Source organism: Pipistrellus hanaki (assembly GCF_964339955.1).
Source record: "Pipistrellus hanaki genome assembly, chromosome: 3".
NCBI lineage: Eukaryota > Metazoa > Chordata > Mammalia > Chiroptera > Vespertilionidae > Pipistrellus > Pipistrellus hanaki.
In genome coordinates, this window is record NC_140505.1 from 170,314,059 (window position 1) to 170,338,673 (window position 24,615).

At 42.1% G+C, this 24,615-nt stretch overlaps 1 protein-coding gene and 1 pseudogene across 2 annotated transcripts in view; one reads left to right on the plus strand and one right to left on the minus strand.

Annotated features, from left to right (window-relative positions):
* Window positions 1-1,860: 1,860 nt before the first annotated feature.
* LOC311619557 (large ribosomal subunit protein uL30-like) lies at window positions 1,861-2,791 on the minus strand (annotated as a pseudogene). Its single transcript has one exon. The product of its transcript is annotated as a large ribosomal subunit protein uL30-like (transcript).
* A 2,267-nt stretch (window positions 2,792-5,058) lies between these two features.
* Window positions 5,059-24,615, plus strand: part of LPCAT3 (lysophosphatidylcholine acyltransferase 3) — a 32,321-nt gene continuing 12,764 nt past the window's right edge. The window contains exon 1 of the mRNA XM_084878016.1: window positions 5,059-5,316. Within this exon, the coding sequence (XP_084734142.1) occupies window positions 5,166-5,316 (151 nt within the window). The 5' untranslated portion in view covers window positions 5,059-5,165. The remainder of the gene's footprint in view (window positions 5,317-24,615) is intronic.

Here is a 24,615-nt window from a genome sequence, read left to right on the forward strand (position 1 = left end):
TACAGAGGTCAAGTACCCCATGGAGTTTGCTCAGATTCCTATCACATTGGGCCCAGTGATTATTTCCCCATTTGCATACTTGGAATAAACATACTAAGCAGTTGGCAGAATGCCCACACTGGCTCCCTAACCTCTGGAGTGAGTGTCAGTTTGCTAGGGAAGGCCAGGTAGGAGCCACCAAAATTTCCTCTACCTCAGTAAACCAAAAGCAATACCCAGTTCCTGGAGGGAATGCAGAGATCAGTGCCACTTACTGTCAAGGACTCGAAATGTGCAGGGATGGTGATTTCTACCACATGTGCACTCAGCTCACCCATCTGGCCTGTGCAGAAGACAGATGGATCTTGGAGAATGCCTGGATTGTTGTCAGCATGACCAGGTAGAGACCCTTGCAACCCCAAATGTGCTTTCATTGCTTCAACAAATGAACATATCCTCTGTCTAATGGGTAAACTCAGCTTTTTTCCTTCCCATGTAAGGAAAAATCCAATTCTTCCCCACTGTGTCTTTCTTTCCTGAGAGTCTCCTTTATTACCCACACAAAACACTTCACTTCTGGTCACCAATTGTGTGGAGGTTCTCCCTCACACCAAATAATTTTCTGCAACATCAACTCAGTTCTGACACTATCTACTCAGAGATAGGGTCAGATACCACAGGTTAAAGGTTCAGTCTTACAAGACTGCCCTCACCCCACTCAGAAGCCAATCAAAAGTTCAGAATGTCACCTGAGCTTCTGACCAACAGGCTATAGTTTGTCACCTGAGCGTCTGCCCAACAGGCTATAGTTTGTCACTTGAGTGTCTGACCAACAGGCTATAGTTTGGTGGTTCTAATGACTTCCTCCTCAGGTTCAGTTGGTTTGCTAAAGTGGTCACAGAACTCAGAGAAACATTTTCCTTACTTTTACTGGTCTATTATAAAAGAGTATGATATACAGTTGAACATCCAGGTGATAGGAATGAACAGGGAAAGATATGTGGGAAGGGGAATGAAGCTTCCATGGCCTCTCCAGGCATGTCACTCTCCCAACACCTCCACATGTTCACCAAGCTGGGAGCTCTCCAAACCCCATACTATTTTTATGGAGGGTTCATCACATAGGCATATGAAAATGGATAATTTTCAGCCCTCTCTCTTGGCAAGAGTTGGAGACAAGTCTGATAAAGCCAAGGGTCTGTCTAATCATGATTCTGTCTTTCTGGTGACCAGCCCCTATCCAGGAGCTCCCCCAGAGTCACCTCATTAGAACAAAAGACACTCCTATCCTATAGAATAGAAATTACCAGAGAATACACACATAACACAGCAGTGTGTGGTGTATGACTGTGTGAGCAGTATACATATATTTGTTGTCTAGTGCCTGACTATGTGTATATACTGGATAACAATGTTTTTCTCCCAGAAGATCCTAATTAATTTTCAAAGAAGAGGAGGGGAAGAAGTTTATAATCACAGCCCTAAAGAAACTCTCTGTTGCTTAAAGGAGTACATTCATTGAAGATGTAACCACCAACCACGTAATCACTGGATCATGAATAAGCAGGAGGGTGGGGCAGCAAGCTATGGGGGCGGGAGGAGGGGCAGAGGGAGCTACAGGAGGGTGGGGCAGCAGGTGGAGAGCTACTGGAGGGCAGCAGCGAACCACTGGCAAGCTACTGGCACACGGATTCATGAACAGGACTACTAGTATTTGTAATAAAATAAATACATAAATAAATAGGAAATGATCCAAGTATTTCTCAACATCATCTTGAAATACTGTGCTATAACAATACAATGCAATGTTATATCACAGTTAAATTGAATGGATTAGAACTATATGTAAAAACAAGAATACCGTACAACTCAATAAGGATGTTAAGCATAAAAACAAGTTGCAAAATGACACACTCACTAATACCATTAATATAAAGTTCAAAAGCATGCAAAAGTATATATAGTTTCTTTACATGGTATGTAAAGTATAGAAGTGGGCATGGGATTGGTAAATACAAACTCAGCAAAATGGTTACCTTTGAGAAGGGAAGGAGGAAACGCCATGGGGAAGGGATATACTAGGCTCTTCAACTGTACATGTTTGTTTCTTTTTTTTCTTTTTCTTTTTTTCAATTTTAAAGGACTCGGTTTATTAAAAAAATAACCATGGTAGATACCTTAGTTCATCCTTCTAATAAGCCTATTGATCTGGTCTTCCCTGTTCCTAACATCTCTCCACCTTCTACAAAATGGGTGATCTTCTTCATCCCACTTGTAGAGAAGATAACTTGAAGGGCCACATGAAATTGTCACTTCTTTGAAGCGCTTTCCAACATTGTAGATCTCATGAATCAGATCTTCCATGCAGATGATGTCATACTAAGAGATCAAGCAATCAATGAGTTATTTGTCAGGGTAATTGGGTTTTTGTTGATTTTGCCATAACCACGCTTGTAGATCAACTCATTTACGGACTTCAGGTTTGGGTACCCCATGCAATGTATGGCTCCCCAGTCCTCAGCATGGTCATGGAAGCCTTGTTGAGCTCAACAAAGGTGCCGTTGAAGATCTGGCGAAGGCGGAGAAGCTGCAGCACCTTTCGGACCTGTGGGCTCACACCGTTGATACCTCTGATCCTGATGACAAATGCCAATTTGGGTTCAGCAGGTACATAGAAGTTACCAGCTTTTCTTGCCATCCCAAGCCATTCAAATCTCCGTTCTGTATATCTGCCTGTATTCCTTGAGATAGTGCTTAGCTTTTTCATGATTAGCTTCCTCCTTGCCTTTCGAAGCATCTTTTGGGCAAAGCTTCTTTCTCAGGAGCTTGAGCTTCAGCTCTGCAAAATTCCTTTGCTTTTTCTTGAGGGTTTCTGGCCCAGCAGGATTATTATTATTATTATTATTATTATTATTATTATCCTTCTCCCTCCATGTTTCCAGCCAGAAAAGAGGAAGGCAGTGCATCCACCTACATATTCGTTTCTTAACCCAGAAGAAGTTATATTATCCTCAACTTCTCTGAACATTTCATATTTATTAAACTTTGCTGACAAAAAGGGAGAGAGAGGTGGAATTTTACAGACTTAGGTTTAAATTTTGTCTCTAATACTTACTGGGAATGGAACTTAGGGACTTCCTTAGTTTCTCTAAGCCTCTGTGTCTGCAAGAGGACATCATAATAATAAATATCCTGTTTCACATTCAAATTACGTGAAATAATATGGATAATTTACTTATAAAGTGCAAAGTGCTACAGAAGTATAAGCTGTAATTTTATAAGAATGCTCCACAAATTACAATTATTACAAAAAAAACTCTTAATGTCCTTCTGTTAGATACTCTCATAGAACCTTGTTCCTTTCCTTAAAAGCACTTCCCTTCACTTGCAATTACACCCACATTAACACTACTGTGTGACCTGGCATCATCCCCACTCCATAGCTTTGGGCTCATCATTACATTCCCCAGAGACCAGCACAGTCCCTGGCCCATACTAAGTTCTCAGTGTTCTCTGTTATTTCTTATTGAATTTATTTGGGCAACATTGGTTAATAATATTATATAGGTTTCAGGTGTGCCATTCTATAATACATCATCTGTACATTATATTGTATGCTCACCACCCCAAGTCAAGTCTCCTTCATCACCATTTATCCACCCTGTACCCTCTTCTACCTCCCCCACACCCTTTCCTTCTGATAATCACCATACTGTTGTCTGTGTCTTTTTTTGTTTTTGCTTAATCTCTTCACCTTTTTCATCCAGCCCTGAAATCCTCCTCCCCTCTGACAGCTGTCAGTCTGTTTTCTTTTTCTTTTTTTTTACTTTTTTCTTTTTGTCAGTCTGTTTTCTATGAGTCTGTTCCTATTTGTTAGTTTCTTTTGTTCATTAGGTCCCATCTATGAGTGAAATCACATGGTACTTGTCTTTCTCTGGCTTATTTCGGTTAGCCTAATGCTCTCCAGGTCTATGCATGCTGTTGTAAAAGATAAGCTTGACACTTGGGCTGCTTCTAAATTTTGACTATTGTAAGTAATGGTGCAGTGAATATAGGGGTGCATATATTCTTTCAAATTAGTGTTCCAGGTTTCTTCGGATAAATTCCCAAAAGTGAAATCACTGGGTCACAAAGCAATTCCAATGCTTTTTTTTTTTTTTTTTTTTTTTTTGAGGTTACTCCATACTGCTTTCCAAAGTGGCTGCACCAATCTGCCTTCCCACCCACAGTGCACATCCTCGCCAGCACTTCGTTAGTGTAATCTGAACACTGGTTACGTTTAAGGAAATAAGGATGAGAAGCAGGATGGAAGAGAGGGAAATACTTTTCTGTTTTAACAATTCCTCTACTGCCTGAACTTTTATCATAAGCCTTCAATAGTAACAAAAGTCGTTTAATGTTTAATGAAAATCATGATAAAAATCGGCCTATCTTAAATGTCACCGCCTCTCGGGGAAGGTCACGTTTGAATGTAGAAAATTACATGACAGGGGTGCATGGAATAAAAGGAGCAGGCCCATAAGTGTTCGGGGCGCTGGGCTCTCTCCCAAGACCCTCCGGCGTGTCTAACGGTTTAAGAAGGGCCCGGAAGTACCGTTAGGAGGCGCTCGCGAGGCCGCAGCAGAATTTCCCGCCCTCTCCGTTACATGCCCCAGTAACCCCGGCGCGCCTGCGACCGAGAGTAACCCCGCGGGCGGAGGGCAGGCCCCCCCCGCCCCCCCGCCCCGACTCTCGCCTGCTCCGTCCCAGCCAATGGGAAGGCGGCGCACGAGCCGGCCGGACATTCGCCCTCGCCGACTCCTCCCCTAAAACAGTTGGAACCGAGTTGTGCCACCACCTCGCCTTCGGCGGCAGACTTTTCCAATCACTACTCTGGTTTCCGATTCCAAGCCCCGCCCTCCCCCCCCGCCCGGGGCAGCACCCGGTTCATTCTGGGCCCGAGTCACCTTTGCATTTACACACGTTCCGCCCCGCCCTCTGCCCACCTTGGGGCGTTAGGCCCCGCCCCCCGGCGGGGCGGACCAATAGGCGGGAGCGTCGGGAGCCCCTGGGCGGGTCCGCAGCCAATGCGCACGCCGTGGGCGGGCTCCGGGCCGGAATTGGGGGTGAAGCTACAGCGCTGTGCCCGCATTTTGGGGCGCACGGAGCTGAGGGGGGGTCCCTTAGCGGGGGCGCCCGGAGCTAAGATGGCGTCTGCTGCTGAGGGGGACGTGGGGGCCGCGGCCGGGCTGACGAGGGTGCTGCAGTGGGCTTTCCAGGACCTGAGCCTGAACAACTTGGCGACGTCCCTGGGCGCGTCGGAGCAGGCGCTGCGGCTCATCATCTCCATCTTCCTGGGTAAGGACCCTCGTGCCTCCTTCCGCCCTGTCGCCGAGTCCGCGGGGGACGGGGACGGAGCCTCCCCCCGGCTTCCCGGGGCCAGCCTGGAGGGCTTTGGTGGGGTGCATGTGTGAATGCTCTAACACTCACACGCCAGCCGGCTCTTTATGGAAAGACAAGATCTTGTCTGGAGTCTGGGGCTGCTGTGCCCTCTGAACCTCTTCACCTTTCCTTCCCTTCGACCCCAAGCTGTACCCTTCACTGGGCGCCACCGCCCTCCCGGTGTCCCCACGACCTCTCCTTATTTGTCGCTCGTGAGTTCTCTACTCTGTGGCCATGTGCACTGCTGCCTGTTATTCAGGCTGTATCAGCCCTCGCAGGCGCGCTCCTTATCGGCAGCTTAGGCCCCCTCCCCTAACTTAAGTATTTTATGTGAGCCCTGAGAGCCTCCGCAGCCCCATAGGGGGAGTCTCTTGTTTTGGGCAGTGCCCGCTTGTAGTACACTTTTCATCTCTTTCCTGTCCCATTTCTAATATTTGATTCTTAGACCATATGACTTTTCTTCTCCTTCACCACCCACCTGTCATTTGCACCGGAATTTCGTCTTAATACTGGGCTGGGGAAACAGGGCTGACAAGCCCCTTATAAACTATCCATGCTACCCCCAAGCGTTCATGACGTGTATGGTTCAAAGGATGTGGTGTATCCGAGTTTGTGTCACCATGAGCTGTGGTATCCCTGGTTTATTGGCTTCTTTGCTGCTTCCTTCCTCCATGGTTTTGTTTGTTTTTTTTTTAATATGTGGAAGCAGCATGCTGCTTAGAAACTGGGACCCTGGGCAAGCCACTTCGCGTCTTCGGGCCCCAATGTTCTTATCTGTGGGATGAAAACTATGGTGCTTCCTTGATAGGGTTGCTGATAAATCCTGTAGGAATGCAAAGGTCAAGATTTGATGTGTAAGTATCTGAGTGGTTGGAAGGTTTTATGAAGGTTATGGGACTTCAGCTAGGAGAGGAGGGGTGGGGAAGAATTAAGCAGACCTGGGAAAAGAGCAGAAGGTTAGAGGACTGAACAGAAAGAAGTTTGAGATGAAGTTGGGCAGCTGTGGAACGACTCAGATGCCAGAAAGAAGTTTGGAATGGATCCAGTAGTAGTCAGTAGAGACACTGACATATAATATCACCGAAGAGTGCTAACCCAATCTAGATAATGGAAGCGGTATTAATTCATATTTAAACAACCTTGGCGAATATCATTTCCTTTTGCCTATTATATATCAAACCAAGATGATCTTTATTTCTTCCAAATAAAGCTCGCCTTTTCCTTCCCTTGTAGAATTATAAAATTTTAGAGGCGGAAGGGGCGTTAGGTTGTGTGGCCTCAGTGTTACCCAACCCAAATTTATCAGCACCCCTATGAAGGGTTCTCTGTGCCACGCTATCTTTTAACTTCCCACTCCTTCAAACTTGTTTCTGACCCAGTTATTTGTTGGGGCTGGGGTTGGCAATTAGGAGTGTTTACATTAGTTAGGAAATTCACTGTTGATTTCTCAGCTATAAATACAAGTAGCCACAAATTATAAGGGGCAGCCTATGAAATGGAGCCAGAGCTGGAGTTAAGACTTGGAATTCCTCCTTTTTGTGCTGGTGGTTTATTGCTATGTACTATCATGGGGCATACAATTGACTGGGAAATAGTTTTGTCTATACCATACCCCTCCTGACCCATGGTAAGAAATATGTCTTACCTCATGACCCAGTACACACACATGTGTAAACATGTATTTTATTTATTAAATCCTTACCCCAGGATATGTTTTTATTGTTTTGTGGTGGGGTGTTTTTTTTGGGGGGAAGGGGTGAATAGAAAAACATCCATCAGTTGCCTCCTTTATGCCCCTTGACTGGGGATTGAACTGGCAACTTGACCTTTTGGTGCACGGGATTATAACTCCAAATGAGTCACATCAGCCAGGGATAAACATGTACTTTAAACAAAAGTTTCAGGAAACACTGCTTATCCTTATCGGAGGCAGTGTGTTTAGCTATTTTCTCTTTTATTTTTAGTATTGTTTGTGACTTACTAATTGATTTCATGACCCATTTCAAGTAGCTTGAAAATCTCAAGTTAGGGACTGTAATTTTTAATATTCAGTATTTCAAGGAAAGGGCAAGCAAGCTCCCGAAGACTGCCACTTTGGAATATTGTGAACAGCCAGGAGATTCTATCAAAGTGGTGGGTGTGTGTCTTGTGTATGATTGCAGGGAATTTAGTGGAAAATGAATTTTTCTATGAGCTCTGGTGTTGGCAAATGCTACTGGGAAACATCTTTTCAACAACTTGGGTCTCATCACTTTTATGCATAACAACATGAATTGTTTCAAATAAGTTCAATAAAATATACCTACAGTGAGTGAAGCACTATGCTTGACCCTGCATGGGCAAGGGCAGTGGTGTAGTATGAGTAATAGACCTACTATGCACTCAAAGGTATTATATGCAGTCTGTTAGTGGGTAGAAAATGGCCATGAGGTTAGTATTCTAATAACCACAATAAAAGGCAGGTATCTGAGGGCCATCAGATAATCACCAGGCCTTATGAGATTTAAAAATCGGACCTGTAATGAACTTTGAAAGTTGAGTAAGGCTTCAACAGGTTGAGATGATAAGACTGAAGGAACAGTATGAGTACAAGACTAAGGTAATAATGTGTCATGACACTTTCAAGGAGCAGCAACCAGTCCGGTGTGACTAGCAGGACTTAAGTAGAGAAGTGGTGGAAAATAAGACTGGAAAGGTAAGGAGTTTGTACTTAATACAGTGAAGGGTAATTTGAAGTGGACAAAGATAAGAGATAGGAAAACTAATGAGAAGAAACACAATCTAAATAGTTATAATGATTTAGAAGGAAGGCAGTTGATCTATGAAGGGAAAGGAGAGTAATTTTCAGAACACAGAATCTTTTGAGAGGTAAACTCTATGCAATTCCACCTGTTCTTGTCAGAAACTCAAGAATCAGCCTTGTCATCTCCCCACATCCCAATCACTAAGTCCAATCAATAGTACCTCCAACTTGTGTCTCAAATATATCTACTTTTCTCCCATCACCACAGCCACTGACCATGAGTCACCAGAACCACCCAAATAGTCTCCTGAATGGTCTCTAATTCTGTACTTGCCCTCTTCAGTCCACTCTCCAAAAACAGCCAGTGAGGTCTGATCCTAGCTAAGAACCCTTCAGGGGTTTTCATATGTGGCTTGCAAGCCCCTGCCTGCTGCTGCAGCCTCAGCTCAAGTAAGTTCACAACCTTTTAACTACTTGGCCTCTTTTCAGTTTCTCAGGGGGGGGAAAAAAAAAAGCATTAAGCCCTTTCCTACTTCAGAGCCTTTGCACCTGCTCATCCTGCTGCCTAGAAAGTTCTTCCTTTATTACTCACCTGATAGACTCCTTTTCCTCTTTCAAATGGTCTGTTCAAATGGTCACGTCCTCTGAAAGTTCTTTCCTTTAAAGTATGTCCCTTGTTGCACTTCCTCATACTGACGGCAATCTTCCAAGTATACATTCTAGTTTGTCATTATGTATTTGAAGATGAGGATAGAAACCATGCAAGTTTTGTTTACCAGCAGAAAAGGCACAATAAATATTTGTTGAATAAGTCAATGTGTGGGTGAATGATTTAGCAACTGATTAAATGAGGAATAAAGATGTTGTTAAAAAAACAAAAAAAAACAAAAAAAAACCTCTGTCCATCTGCCTGGATAGCTAGAAAGATGACAGTATCTTTCACATATGCAGAGAGGTCAAGAGGAAAGTCAGATATTGTTCTGTGCCAGGTAATAATCTAATTTTAGATTTGCTTTAGGTTTTAAGGGCCCCTCTGGGTGTTTTGAGAAATGTGAAGCCTAGTCTTAAGCTTAGGAAAAAAGTTGGGTTAGCCCTAGCAGGTTTGGCTCAGTGGATAGAGCATCAGCCTGCGGACCAAAGGGTCAAGAACATGCACTTCAGTTGCAGGCTCCTCCCTGGCCCTCCACTCCCAAGTGTTTCACATCCGATGTTTCTCTCTGTCTCTCCCTCTCTCTTCCACTCTCTAAAAAATCAATGGAAAAATATCCTCAGGTGAGGATTAAAAAAAGAAGAAGTTGAGCTAAAGATACAGTTTTGATGTCATAATTGAATCAGGGAGGGAATAAAATAAAGCTTTTAGGAGATAATAGAACCTAATTCATGTTGATGGAGTACATTGCTACCTCCTTTGTTGATAAAGATAGCTGACGTTTATTAAGGGTTTGCTACCTACCAGTTTCAGACATTGTTATAAATGTTCAACAATGCCCCACCTAAACCTGCCAGTTACCCATAATACATTACAGTACTGTTATCTCCTTTGTGCAAATAGGAAACATCTTTAGAGGTTAAGTGACTTGCCCAAAGTCACACCCATTTCTACCCAGTTCTGGAGTCCTTGCTTTTTACTTAATGCGAATTGGGAGGAGCATGTGGGAGTGGGAAAGATAAATGCCCTGATATCCTTTCTCTCTTCACTCTGTGTCGTTAAACCAAGATGTAATCAGCATATGAGATATCTCAGCTTCCAGAGCTGGAGGTGGCCAAATGGAGCAGATGGCCACCCTGCTTAGCATGAGTGTTCTCTAGCCTTGGCCTGACTGTGGCTTGGCTGTTAGACTGATAAAAAAAAATTGCACTTGGAGGTAAGGATTCATTCCTCAGAGGTTTAAAATTAGCATTACTGGGGTTAGCAACATTTAAAATCAAAGGAGGTTTTGCAGTTTAGCTCTCTTTGGACCAAAGTCAGGTCTAGCCCTTCAGAACTAAGTCATTTTTCTTTCTTTTTTAAATATATTTTATTGATTTTTTTTTTTTACAGAGGAAGAGAGAGAGATAGAAAGTTAGAAACATCGATGAGAGAGAATCATTGATCAGCTACCTCTTGCACACCCCCTATTGGGGATGTTCCCGCAACAAAGGTACATGCCCTTAACCGGAATAGAACCCGGGACCTTGCAGTCAGCAGGCCTATGCTCTATCCACTGAGTCAAACCGGTTTTGGCTAAGTCCATTTTTCAATGCAAAAGGCTTTCTTCAGGTAGCATTGCAATATAAAAAGATATGACAATATAAAGAGACCAAAGGTAAGCTAGATGGACATTAAACAACATAAATAAATGGGACTTCTGAGCACAATAAAAAGAAGGGTTCAAGAATTCTACTAAGGGGTTGATTAAGCCCTGGCCTTGTACCTCAGTCGGTTAGAGCATCGTCCGTTTACACCAAAGTTGTGGGTTCGATCCCCAGTCAGGGCCACATGCAGAAAGCAACCAATGAATGCATAAGTAAAGAGGAACACAAATCAATATTTCTCTTTCCCTCTCTCTAAAATCAGTTAATAAATAATTTAAAGGTGGAAAAAAATTAGGGGGTGATTTTTAAATGACTTTCAAGTCCCCTTTTTCAATTCTAAAGGTCTAGATATACTCCACCTTTTTAGACTATCTTTATTTTTAACCCATAGCCACAAATTTCACCATAAGCTAAATCTTCCTGTTTGGGGATTTCTTTTACTTATCTACACCCAGTATCTTATATTACACAAAACATCATGTTTTGAATGCCAGTATAACTTTAATGCCAAATACAATAGAATCATTTCTTTGCAGAGGCATGTTTAAATTGAGGCCTTTGACAGTATATGCACAAGCTAATTTAACAAAAATAATTACATACCCACTGACATTAAATCTGGACAGCCATAGGAAATAACTGGAGGTGTTCAGTCCAACAGCCTTTTATTGATTGACTGATTTTAGAGAGAGGACAAAATATTGTTGTGAAAGAGAAACATGGATTGGTTACTTCTCACACTTCTCACATGCACCCCGAACCAGGGGATGGAACCTGCAGCCTTTGTATGTGCCCTGACTGAGAATTGAATCCATCAGCCTTTGGGTATATGAGACGATGCTCCAGCCAACTGAGCCACACTGGCCAAGGTAGTCCAACAGCCCTTTAAAACATGGGATGTGGTCTTTAAAAAGGAAATAGCGTTTCAGCTGAACTTAAAGGGTATGGAAGATTCTGGTCAAGCTGAGATAAAAGGGGGAGCTTTCCAGCTGCAGAGAATAATGAGTATATACGTGAAGATGAGGCAGAGTGAGACACATCTGTGGAACAGCAAGCACTCCATTTTGGCCAGAACCATAAAGGATTCATAAAGGAATAGTAGAGAAAAACTCCAGACCTTTCAGGTGAAGGGAGAGGGGTACGGTGGGAAAACAGGATAAGGTGGTAGAATGTGCATTGTTTTTAGAGACCTAGTGCAAATTCTGGATTGAATATGTGCTACCTGTTTCGCAATAGATAATTACTAAACTTCAGCCATTCATTTCCTCAAGTTCCCAAAGGCCAATCTTACTAAAGAATTGAGGTCAAAAGTTAGGCAGTTTATCTGATAAATAAGTTTTAATTATATTTAATTCATAACAAGCAGCAATATTTTGAAACAGGTTGCAAAATTTACATGATTTATTAAAAATAATATAAATTTCTTATTTCTAGAGAACTGCAGCCTTTGTACAGATTTTTTAATTCTCCTCTTGCCTGGAAAAGCATTTTCTACATTCCAGAATCTTACATTGCGCAAAACTTCATGTGTGAGATGTATTTCATTGCTCATTGAGATGCTTTGAGGATTAAATGAGATAAATTGACCAAGCCTAACCCAGGGTAGTTTTTAATAATTGCTCTTTCTCTTCCTTCAATAAGTATCCATCTCCTTCCTTTCCAAGGAGACTCAGAGTGTGGTCTTGGGACCAGCAGCATCAGCATCTCCTAGGAATTTGTTAGGAATGCAAATTCTCAAGTCTACCCCAGACCTACTGAATGAGAAACTCAGAAGATGGGGCCCAGTGATCTGTTTTATTTTTTTTCTTATAAAATTTTTATTTATTTTAAAATTTTTATTTATTTATTTATTTTTGCATATATGTCCCTATTCCCCCATTACCCCCTCACCCCCCACTCATGCCCCACCCAGTGATCTGTTTTAACAGCCCTCCAGGTTATACCGATTACCCTGAAGTTCTGAGGATCACTGATTTAGTGAACAGTCATGCTCCACATAACGTTTTATTCAAGATGGACCACGTACACATTGGCAGTCCCGTACGATTATGAGGGAACTGAAAAATTCCTAATGATGTAGCCATCGTAACATTACGTTTGTGGTGATGCTGGTGTAAACAAGCCTATTGAGCTGTCAGTCATATAAAAGTACAATTCATATAGTTAGTACAATAGATACTACTTGATAATACACAACTACATTTCTGGTTTATGAATTTACTATACTATGCTTTTTATTATTTTAGAGAGTACTTCTCTATGGAAAAAAAAAAGTTTTTTATAAAACACTATGTTGTGTAATGCCAGCAGCAGCCTAATACATTGTGTTTACTGTGTCTCTTAATTGTGTCATTTTCTCTTAATTTAATCAGGTGTTGTTTGTGCAGTAATGTGCTGTACAGGGCTGCAGCCTAAGTGTGTAATAGGCTATACCATCTAGATTTGTTTAGAGCCACACACAGAGACTCTTTGTAAGGGATGTTTGTCCAGTGACGAAATCACATAATGATGTATTTTTCAGAATATATCCCCACCGTTAAGGCAGCACATAACTCTATTTCTTCATCTATCTGTTTTGTAAAACTTGATGTCCTGATAGTACCTTAAACTTTTTGAAATGTCATTGTAACTTGTGATCTTTGGAATAAACAAAATGCTTTCAGATTCTTTATGGCTTAGTTTTTCCCATTTGCAAACATCTCTTGTTATTCTTCAAACATTATTATTACTGAATCATATTATTATATCATTACCATTTTTATTATCATAATTGTTATCATTACCTATACCATTTGTTTCACACTTTTGATCAGAAGGTTAAATATAGAGGCATTTTCTTCATAAGGTTGTTGGAACTATTTAGTTCCATATTTCCTTTTCTGTTTTGCCTCAGACACCTTGAACAATATAGCATTCTCCTAATTGATCACTTCACATTTTAATATAATTCATAAATTGTGACTAGTAGCTTCAACAAAAGTAGGTGTCCTATTTAGGGCTGCCAGGGAGAGCTGTTCTAAGCAAACTGTCTTTGCAGAGTTTTTAAGGGGCGGGTGTGTGTGTGTTTTGACATTTTCCTAGCAGTTGCTGAAGTCAAGGAGATTTAGGACCCACTTGGAGTTCTCTTGGTGAAGCAATCATAGCTTCCTAGAGAACATCAGAGCCTATCTATAATTTGTGTAGCCCAAAAGATGTATGAATTTATTTATTTATTCAAAAGATTTATTTCTCCCTATTTTCAAAATGAGAAGGTGGGGGCAAATAAGACACTAAAAATAAGGATAATTTCTGGATAAGAATCTTTGGCCTAAAATAGACTGGTTTCAAATCTAAGTTCCTCCCTATTCAAGCAATGGCTATGAAGGTAAGTGAGATTTATGAAACAATGGACACCTTGAATGAAAGAGTCTGTCTAAGCACAATGCACCATAATTGTTAGCAAGAGATGCTTCTGATAGAAATGTCATTGCATTTCTAACATAGGGACAATTTGTCAGAAAGTGGGTAGAAAGGCCAAAAATTCTGAGACACAGGTTTTGTTCTTGATTCACATGAAGTCATGAAATAGATTATTTAAATGCCCCACTCTAACCATAGGCTGTTTTAAAATGTTTTAAAAAAATAAAAATAAAAGGTTTTTGTCCATTAACGATGCTTTCAGTTCATGTATTCATATTGCTATGGCATTTTCATAAGAAAAGTATACATGATCCTATCTGCTACATATTATATTAATGTAAGATAGTAATTTTGCAGGTAATTCATTATAACAGAGAACCCCCAGAGGCAAGGTGGCCTTCCCCTCTGCTTGACAAACACCACCTGGACCTACTCCTGGAAGCCTGACAGTGTAGTCAGATCTGCTGTGGTGCCACACCAGGCTTTCCAGGGCTTGGAGCACACATAGATGGCTCTTGTACTAATTCATGAAGTTTAAAAAAATGAAAGACCTTAATTTCATAGGGGTCTGCACTGGATTGAATAGGGTCCCTCAAAATCCAAGTACCAGAACTTCAATTTGGAGTTTGACCTTATTTGGAGATGGGGTTTTTGCAGATGTAATTAGTTAAGATGAGATCATATGGGACCAAGGTGGGTCCTAAATCCAATATCTAAGGCCTTATAAGCGTGGAGACAGAGGCATAGACATACCTGGATCATGCCATATGACAAAAGAGCCAGAAATTATGCAAGCCAAGGTGTTGGCAAGGTTGGTTCCTAGGATCACTAGCCAAGGATCACCAGCTGTTTCCCTCAAAGCCACCAGTAGGAACCAACCTTGCCAACACCTTGATTTCCTTTACTAGCCTCCAGACTTATGAAAGAATAAATTTAAGTTGTTTAAGTTACACACACAAATTCACTATTTAAAAAATTGAGGATTCATGTGATACATTTTAGATCTGAGATCCCAGGATGTTCAAGTTTTAATAGCTGTATATTTGTATATGCCCTAATGAGAAGTGGCATCCATGTAGACATGGTAAATGGCTATGGCTTATATAAACTTGAGGATTTCAGTTTCTGCTATGATTGCAATTCTAAACTCAGATAAACTTGGACACCACTCTGAGTTACTATCCATAAATAAAAAACTTCCCTTTGCGAGCCAACAAGAAAAGGCCAACTGGAATAATACACTTTAAGGCTCCTATGGCATATAATTCTCAATGTGCAAAACTAAAAGTGTTTCCCTTAAGATCAGGAACAAGACAGGATGTCTGCTTTCACCACTCTTATTCAACTTAGTACTAGAAGTCCTAACCACAGTAATCAGACATGAAAAAAAATAAAATAAAAGGCATCCAAATTTGAAAGGAGGAAGGTAAAACTGTCATTATCCACAGATGACTTCATATTGTGCATAAAAAATTCTAAAGACTCCACCAAAAAACTGCTAGATTTAATAAATTAATTCAGCAAAGTAGCAGGATACAAAATTAACATCCAGAAATGGATGGTATTTTTATACAACAATAAACTCTCAGAGAAACTAAAAAAAGTAATCCCATTTACTATTAGTTTGTAAAAACACACCTGTGAACTACAATAAAATGAGGTGACCTGCATCTATCAGATAATCTGTGTAGAAGGTGCCACCATGTGGTTTACTACTACCTTAAAAAGAATTAAAACGTGATAAAATACACTGAATACAGGCAACATGGGTGTCATTCTATGCATAAAGTTGCCTAATAAGGCATTTCAGTGTCTTAAAGAACCTCAACATCAGCCTGGACATGTGTTGTCCCTGTTCCATGAAAATGAAGGCATGCCAGTCATTAGCCTCTTTCAGCTTTAACATTCTTTAAATCTATAAATTTTTGTAGAATTTTTAAGGGGGAAAATTATCTAAAGTAAAATAACTATGTGACCATTTAAACAAATTCTATAATCTAGAAAAATATTGTAATCCAGGAATTCAAACATAATAACATTTTTTTTAAAATATATTTTTATTGATTTTGTACAGAGAAGAAGGGAGAGAGCTAGAGAGCTAGAAACATCGATGAGAAAGAGTCATCGATCAGCTGCCTCTTGCACACCCCCTACTGGGGATATGCCCGCAACCAAGGTACATGCCCTTGACCGGAATTGAACCCGGGACCCTTCAGTCCCCAAGCCGACGCTCTATCCATTGAGCCAAACCGGTCTCGACAAAACATAATAACATTAACATCCCTTTTGCCATCTCAGGGCTTGCCACTGATGGATGACTAACTTTTCCGGGGCTAAGAAACCGGGGATAACCTATGAGCGTCTCGTTCCTGTGGCATGACAATAAAAGGGATTGGTGACATCAAAGTCAGTCTGTAGTGTCATATAACTTTTCAGCTTTTGTAGCAGGTTTCACCAGTCAGTCAGTAGGTGTATATATATATCAGTCACTAGCACTAAACTTAAGAAGGCCTTGCTTATTAAGATCATTTGGCTGGCCGAAGCTTCGGTCTGCGGACTGAAAGATCCCAGGTTCAATTCCGGTCAGGGGCATGTACATTGGTTGCGGGCACATCCCCGGTGGGGGTGTGTGCAAGAGGCAGCTGGTCGATGTTTCTCTCTCATCGACGTTTCTGGCTCTCTATCTCTCTCCCTTCCTCTCTGTAAAAAATCAATAAAATATTTTTTTTTTAAATAAGATCATTTGGCTGGAATGGAGCAAATAGAGAATTACTTTTGTTTTATGGGGTATTTAAATTTTATTGATTTGAGAGAGAGAGGAGGGGCAGAGAGAAAGAAGTTTGTTGTTAAAATGAAGTCTAAATGCTTTTAGATAGAAAGATAAGCAAATAAACATGGGTGTATATTTGTCTATACACAGGTGCCAGAGTATATAGAAGGTTATTGAGTAATCAAAGAATAATACAGCTGTACTTTTAAAAGCACACAGCTAGTTGTTACTGATTCACTCATAGGTATCTGCCAAGTGCTAAGGCATGTGGCAAGAATATCTGAGTGGAAATCAAGTAATGTGGATTCTAATTTGAGCTGTGATCTATTAACTTGGGTATGCCAGTTATTCCCTTTGGGCCTTCGTTTCTTATCTAATGAAGGGTTTGGAGTCAGTTATTTCTAAGGCTTTTTCAGTTCTAAGAATCTGTACATCCAGTAACCATTCAGCATATGGTTCGGCTCTAACTAGAGAGGATTGTCAGAATGTGGAAAGTGTATTAGCATCTTGCCCTTACTATCAAAAGAAGCTTAATCTGATAAACAGAAACAAAGGACCAGTTCTAAACAAATTCCAAAGGTGAGCTTCATCCCCACCTAAATGTCCATAATCTACCGCAATCAGTAAATTCTGTGTTTTCAGTGCCTAAGTGCCTAACCAGTTACTCCACTTAATCCTCCTTTCTAACCCTCTAGTCCTAGAGTCTAGGACTCAACCCTCTTCCTATTTGTATTTGTCTTCCTTTTCACGTAGGTGAAAGATTAGGGGGGAAAAATGAGTGGCAGCCCAAATAGTGTAGCTCAGTGGTTGAGCGTTGACCTATGAACCTGGAGGCCACGGTTTGATTCCCGTTCAGGGTGCATGCCCGGGTTACAGGCTCCATCCCCAGGGTGGGGTGCATAGGAGGCAGGCAATCAATGATTCTCATCATTGATGTTTCTGTCACTCTCCCTCTTCCTCTCTGAAATCAATAAAATATATATATATTTTTAATTGAGTGGCAGATCTTCAAAAAAGAAATAAAGTTAGCCAAAACCAGTTTGGCTCAGTGGATAAAGCGTCAGCCTGCGGACTGAAAGGTCTTTAAATATATTTTATTGATTTTTTACAGAGAGGAAGGGAGAGAGATAGAGAGCTAGAAACGTCGATGAGAGAGAAACATCAACCAGCTGCCTCTTGCACACCCCCTACCGGGGATGTGCCCGCAACCAATGTACATGCCCTTGACCGGAATCGAACCTGGGACCTTTTAGTCCGCAGACTGACGCTCTACCACTGAGCCAAACCGGTTTCGGCTGAAAGGTCTTTAATTCTACCTTTTCCATCATCTCCCATATCTAGTCACCCGTACTGATTTTTTTATATTCTATACTAGAGGCCCATTGCATGAAATTAGTGCAGAGGGGGAGTGGTGGTGGTGTCCCTCATCCCAGCCTGCACTCTCTCCAATCTGGGACCCCTTGAGGATGTCTGACTGCCCGTTTAGGCCCTGGTAGGATCCGGCCTAAAGAGGCAGTCGGACATCCCTCTCATAATCCAGGAATGCTGGCTCCCAATTGCTCGCCTGCCTGCCTTCCTGATTGCCTCTAACCACTTCTGCCTGCCAGCCTGATCAATCCCTAACCACCCCCTGCCAGCCTGATTAATGCCTAACTGCTCCCCTGCCAGCCTGTTTGACCCTAACAGCCCTCCCCTGCAGGCCTGGTCCCCCCCAACTGCTCTCCCCTGCAGGCCAGGGTCCCATCCAACTGCCCTGCCCTGCAAGCCTGGTTGCCCCCAACTTCCTTCCTCTGCCAGCCTGGTCCTCCCAAGAGCCCTACCCTGCTGACCATCTTGTGGTGGCCATCTTGTGTCCACATAGGGGCAGCCATCTTGTGTGTTGGAGTGATGGTTAATTTACATATTACTCTTTTATTAGATAGAATAGTGGCCTGGTGCACAGGTGGGAGGCAGCTGGTTTGCCCTGAAGGGTGGCCCGGATCAGGGTGGGGGTTCCCTTGGGGCTTGGGGTAGCCTGGGCAAGGGGCCTGTGGTGGTTTGCAGGCTGGCCACGCCCCCCTGTTGACCCAAGCAGTGGCCCTGGTATCTGGGATTTATTTATCTTCTATAATTGAAACTTTGAGCCTCAAGTGGAGGTCTGGGCCTGCCAGGGTGTGTGGAAAGCTTGGCTTCCAGGGTGTGTGGAAAGCTTGGCTTCCTCCATTGCTAGGGGAAACTCAAGCCTCCTGCTCTCTCCAGCTCTCTGGCTGCTCCATTTTTGTTGGGGTATATTTATCTTCTATAATTGAAACTTTGTAGCCTTGAGTGGAGGCCTGGGCTGGGCAGGGTGTACAGAAAGCTTGGCTTCCTCCATTGCCGGGGAAACCCAAGCCTCCTGCTCACTCCGTGGCTGTAGCCATCCTGGTTGGGTTAATTTGCATACTTGCTCCTGATTGGCTGGTGGGCATGGCTTGTGCATGTAGCGGAGTGATGATAAATTTGCATATTACTCTTTTATTGGATAGGATAGAAGGATATTTCAGGCTCTACCTGTTTTCAGCTTTGCTACTGTTTCACCCCTAGCGGGGAAATAGTCTTTAGGTGACAATTCCATAAATAGTCTTTAGGTTCTTTCCTGTCCCTGTGTCCTTTACTACATTATTCCCCTCCTTTGGAATGTCCTTTCCTTCTTTCTTCTCTCTTCATCCTAAATGTTCTGATCATTATTGATTTCTCTCTTCTCTAACCACTACAACCTTGGCTATTCCATGCAGTTAGCATTTATAAAACATTATTCTTTGATATTTCTTCTCTACCTAGAAAGTACTTAAGAGTTAAAAAGCGCCTCTTAAAATTTCTACCATATCCCCCTTTTTGCCTAAAGCAGTATGGCCACATAATAGATGTTTAATAAATATTTCAGCCGAAACTGGTTTGGCTCAGTGGATAGAGCGTTGGCCTGTGGACTCAAGGGTCCCAGGTTCGATTCCGGTCAAGGACATGTACCTTTGTTGTGGGCACATCCCCAGTAGGGGGTGTGCAGGAGGCAGCTAACTGCCTAGAACAGTGGTTGGCAAACTCATTAGTCAACAGAGCCAAATATCAACGGTTGAAATGTCTTCTGAGAGCCAAATTTTTTTAACTTAAACTCCTTCTAACGTCACTTGTTCAAAATAGACTCGCCCAGGCCATCGTGTTTTGTGGAAGAGCCACACACAAGGGGCCAAAGAGCCGCATGTGGCTTGTGAGCCGCAGTTTGCCAACCATGGGCCTAGAATAGAGTATTTGTTTATTCATTCTTTCATCCATTCAGCAAATAATCTCAAGACCTTTTTTTGTACCAGAAACTGTACTAGGCACTGAGGTACGGTAGTGGAAAAAAATTGACAAAAATCCCTGTTTTCAAATAATTCTAAATGAGTAAAATATATTGTATTTGAAAGAGTAATAAGTGCCAAGAGGAAACTACAGCAAAAAAAAATAAAAGGAAGTGTGGTTGGTGGCGAGTAAGGGGAACAATATGCAATCTCACTGATAGCGTGACTTTTTAGTAAAGATCTAAAGTGAGAAGTAATATAAGGAAGGACTTGAGCTTCTTTGTGAAAGATTGTTCCAGGCAAGGAAACTATTATATGAAGGCCACGAGGCTGGACTTGCTTGATGTTCCAAGGAGAGCTTTGTGGAGGCAGAGATGAGTCAGAGAAAGGTGGAGTGGGGAAGGGATGAGCAGATCTATAGGTTCTGGTTAGACTGGCTTTTGTTGAGTGAGAGTGGAGACCTTCTGAGGGTTTTGAACAGAGGAATGAGCAGATCGGATTTATGCTATAATATAATAAAATCCCTCTGATACTGTGTTAAGGATAGACTAAAGGGAGAGGCAAGAGCAGAGGTAGGGAGATCAGTCAGGAGGCGACTATAATAACACAAGCCAGACATGGTGTTGTCTTGGACACATGGGAAGACGTGGTCAGATTCAGGGTTTATTTTGAAGGTAGATCAGGAATTACTGATTGGGTTGAAAGGAAGGGAGGTCAAGAATGATTGCAAGGTTTCAGTCTGAGTGAACAAAAGGGGAAGTTGCTGTTTGCTGAAATGGGGAAGGCTAAAGGAGGAATAGGTTTAGTGAGGGATGTATGTTGGCAGTTCATTTTGTTAAAGCTGAGATGCCCATTAGGCATGTATTCCTAATGGAGTCAAGTAGGCTATACAATCTCAGGGAAGAGGTTCAAGCTAGAGATGAACATTTGGAAGACATCAGCAAACAGATGGTATGCAATTAAAGCAGTGTGACTGGATGAGATAGCTGAGTGCTACACTGTTAAAGCAGAGGTAAAGCAATCTCACATTTATTAAGTATCTAATATGTACCAGGCTTAATATATGAATCCTAAGCTAGATTTTCATTTTACTGATGAAACTGAGGCCCAACAAGGTTAACTAATCAACAAACCTGAGGTTAACAGCTAGTAAGCAGCAGAACTGGGTATTCAAACTGAGATCTATCATAACTCCAAAGTTCATGTTCTTTTAACTGTCCACTACCTTAATTTATATATATATATATATATATATATATATATATATATATATATATATATCTTATTGATTTTTTTTACAGAGAGTAAGAGAGAGGGATAGAGAGCCAGAAACATTGATGAAAGAGAAACATCAATCAGTTGCCTCCTGCACACTCTCTACTGGGGATGTGCCCACAACGAAGGTGCATGCCCTTAATCGGAATCGAACCTGGGACCCTTGAGTCCGCAGACCAACGCTCTACCCACTGAGCCAAACCGGTCAGAGCCAGTGCCTTAATTTAATAGTACATTGCATTTTGCTCTTTTTAAAAAAATATATTTTATTGATTTTTTTACAGAGGGGAAGAGAGAGGGATAGAGAGCCAGAAACGCCGAAACCGGTTTGGCTCAATGGATAGAGCGTTGGCTTGGGGACTGAAGGGTCCCGGGTTCGATCCCGGTCAAGGGCATGTACCTTGGTTGCGGGCACATCCCCAGTGGGGGTTGTGCAAGAGGCAGCTGATCGATGACTCTCATCGGTGTTTCTAACTCTCTATCTCTCTCCCTTCCTCTCTGTACAAAATCAATAAAATATATTTTTTAAAAAGAGAGAGAGAGAGAGAGCCAGAAACATTGATGAAAGAGAAACATCTATCACTTGCCTCCTGCACACTCCCTACTGGGGATGTGCCTGCAACCAAGGTACATGCCCTTGACCAGAATCAAACCTGCGACTTTTTAGTTCACTGGCCGATGCTCTATCCACTGAGCCAAACCAGTTTTGGCTGCATTTTGCTCTTGACAAATCAGAGCCCTTATTTTTTATATATATACACACACTAGAGGCCCAGAGCTTGAGATTCATGCACGGAAGGGTGGGGAACGAGGGAGTCCCTCAGTCCAGCCTGCAACAATGCAAGCGGTCGCACCCAGCCTGGCCAGAGGCCCTCGAAGCTGGGTGGAGAACACTTGCCTCCTCACCGACAATGCAAGCGTCCCCTCCCTTCCCCCAGGCCACTCCACGCCCGCTGCCCAGGGGCCCTCCACAGCCAGAATGGAATGCTTGCCTCCTGCAGCGATAAAGCAAGCATTCCACCGGGCTGTTCTCGATGCCCTCTCTGCTGCTGCTGCTGCCGCCGCTGCAGCTGCCCGGGGACTGGGGGACTCCAGTAGGGCTGAGAGGACTGGGCTCCACCATCTTGTGGCTCTGGGCGCTGCCATCTTTGTGGGGGAGTGATGGTCAGTTTGCATATTCCCTCTTTATTAGATAGGATATATATAATTGATTTCAGAGAGCAAGGGAGAGGGAGAGAGAGATAGAAACATCAATGATGAGAAAGAATCATTGATTGGCTGTCTTCTGCACACCCCCTACTGGGGAATCAAGCCCACAACCCAGGCATGTGCCCTTGATTGGAATCGAACCCGAAACCCTTTGGTCCACAGGCTAACGCTCTATCCACTGAGCCAAATCAGCGAGGGTTTGAATTGTGTTTTTAAGAATGGGTAGCATTTCATTTGGTTAGAGGGGTAGTTTGAGAAGATATTCCTCTCAAAGGGACTGGTGTAAGCTAAAGTCTAGGAACAAAAGACACAAGACATGTTTGGGCAAAAACAAGATGAGTTTTAGCCAGAGAAATGAAAACTTTTAACTAGAAATGTAGTTTTTAGAAGACAGACCTCGAATCTTAGGCTTAGGAATTGGTACTCTGTGGAGTAGTCAGTTGGTGATTTCTAAGCAGGGGTTGAAAAGAGTACTCTGGTATAAGATTCCTGGGAGAGTGAGGCTGCAGGCAGAGATCAAGTAGGAGGCCATTGCAAGAGTTTACACCTGAGTGCCTGATGGCCTTAACTGCAAATGTAGCACAGAAAAAGGAGATTAAGGAGGGTGAGACACTGCAAAGGAGGAATCAACAGAATTTGATGATTGGATATAGGCAACCAAAGAAAGAGAAGAGGCAAAATAACATCAAGCTTTTGAATGTGGTTGTATGACTTGGAGAAAGCTAAACCATTAATAAAAAAGAAGCCAAACCGAAACTGGTTTGGCTCAGTGGATAGAGCGTCGGCCTGCAGACTGAAAGGTCCCAGGTTCGATTCTGGTCAAGGGCATGTACTTTGGTTGTGGGCACATCCCCAGCAAGGGGTGTACAAGAGGCAGCTGATCAATAATTCTCTCTCATCGATGTGTCTAACTTTCTATCCCTCTCTCTTCCTCTCTGTAAAAAAATCAATAAAATGTATGTTTTTTAAAAAAAGAAGAAGCCAAGAGATGGCTGATTTAAGGGAATAAGTCATGTTTTATAGAGTACAAGATGGTATGAGATAGCAAATTAAAAATGTCCAGCCAGGAAATGTGGAACTGAAACTTAAGTAAGATTAAAAATGTATATTTGTTTTTTACATAAAGATCGTATTAAGTTACATGACAGTAGATATAATAGTTTTCTAATACTAGTAAGAATAATAAAGGTCAAGACGAAATCCTGGAGGGCAGCCGTATTTAGGAACCAGGAAAAAAAAACCTTAATTGAAAAAGACAAAGAAAGGTAAATTGGTGTAATCTGTTCAGATTATAGTTGGCCTCCATTTGCCAGTGAAAGTAAACACAGGAAGTGAGAGTAATAGTTTAGGAACCTTCCACAGCAATTTGATAGTGTCATGTCATCCAAGCCCATGACTTTATATTTTACAAAATGTTGGTCCACCCTGGCCTGGTAGAGCATTGGTCCGCCCTAGTTGATTAGAGCATCATCCTGATACACCAGGGTTGTGTGTTCGATCCCCAGTCAGGGCACATGGGAGAGTCAACCAATGAATGCATAAATGTGTGGAACAACAAAATTAATGTTTCTTACTTTACCTTCATCTCGCTCTAAAATCAATAAATAAAGTATTGGTCCACAACAGATGGGAAATTGAAAAAACTGCCTACACCACTAACTGAGAAGTACTAGGTTAGAGGATAAAATAATTAAGGAGTGGTATATACCCAAGAGAACTCAAGATACATATTCACACAAAAACTTGTACACAAATGTTCATAGCAGCCTTATTCATAATACCCAAAAAGTAGAAATCACCCAAGTGTCCCATCAACTATTGATGTGGTGTGTCCACTTTGTAATATTACTCAGTCATTAAAAAAGAATGAAGAACTGATATATACTATAACAAAATTAACCTTGAAAACAATATGCTAACTGAAAGACCCAGACATAAAAGGCCCATATATTGTACAACTTCATGTACATGAAGTACCCATAATTGGTAAATCCATATTGGCTCAGTGGTTGAGCATCAACCTATGAACCAGGAGGTCACAGTTCAATTCCTGGTCAGGGCATGTGCCCCGGTTGCAGGCTTGATCCCCAGTCCTGAGAGGGAGAGGGGGCGTGCAGAAGGCAGCTGATCAATGATTCTCTCTCATCATTGATGTTTCTATCTCTTTCCCTTCCTCTCTGAAACAAATAGAAATATATTTTTTAAAAAGAAAAAAAAAAGCAGCCGGG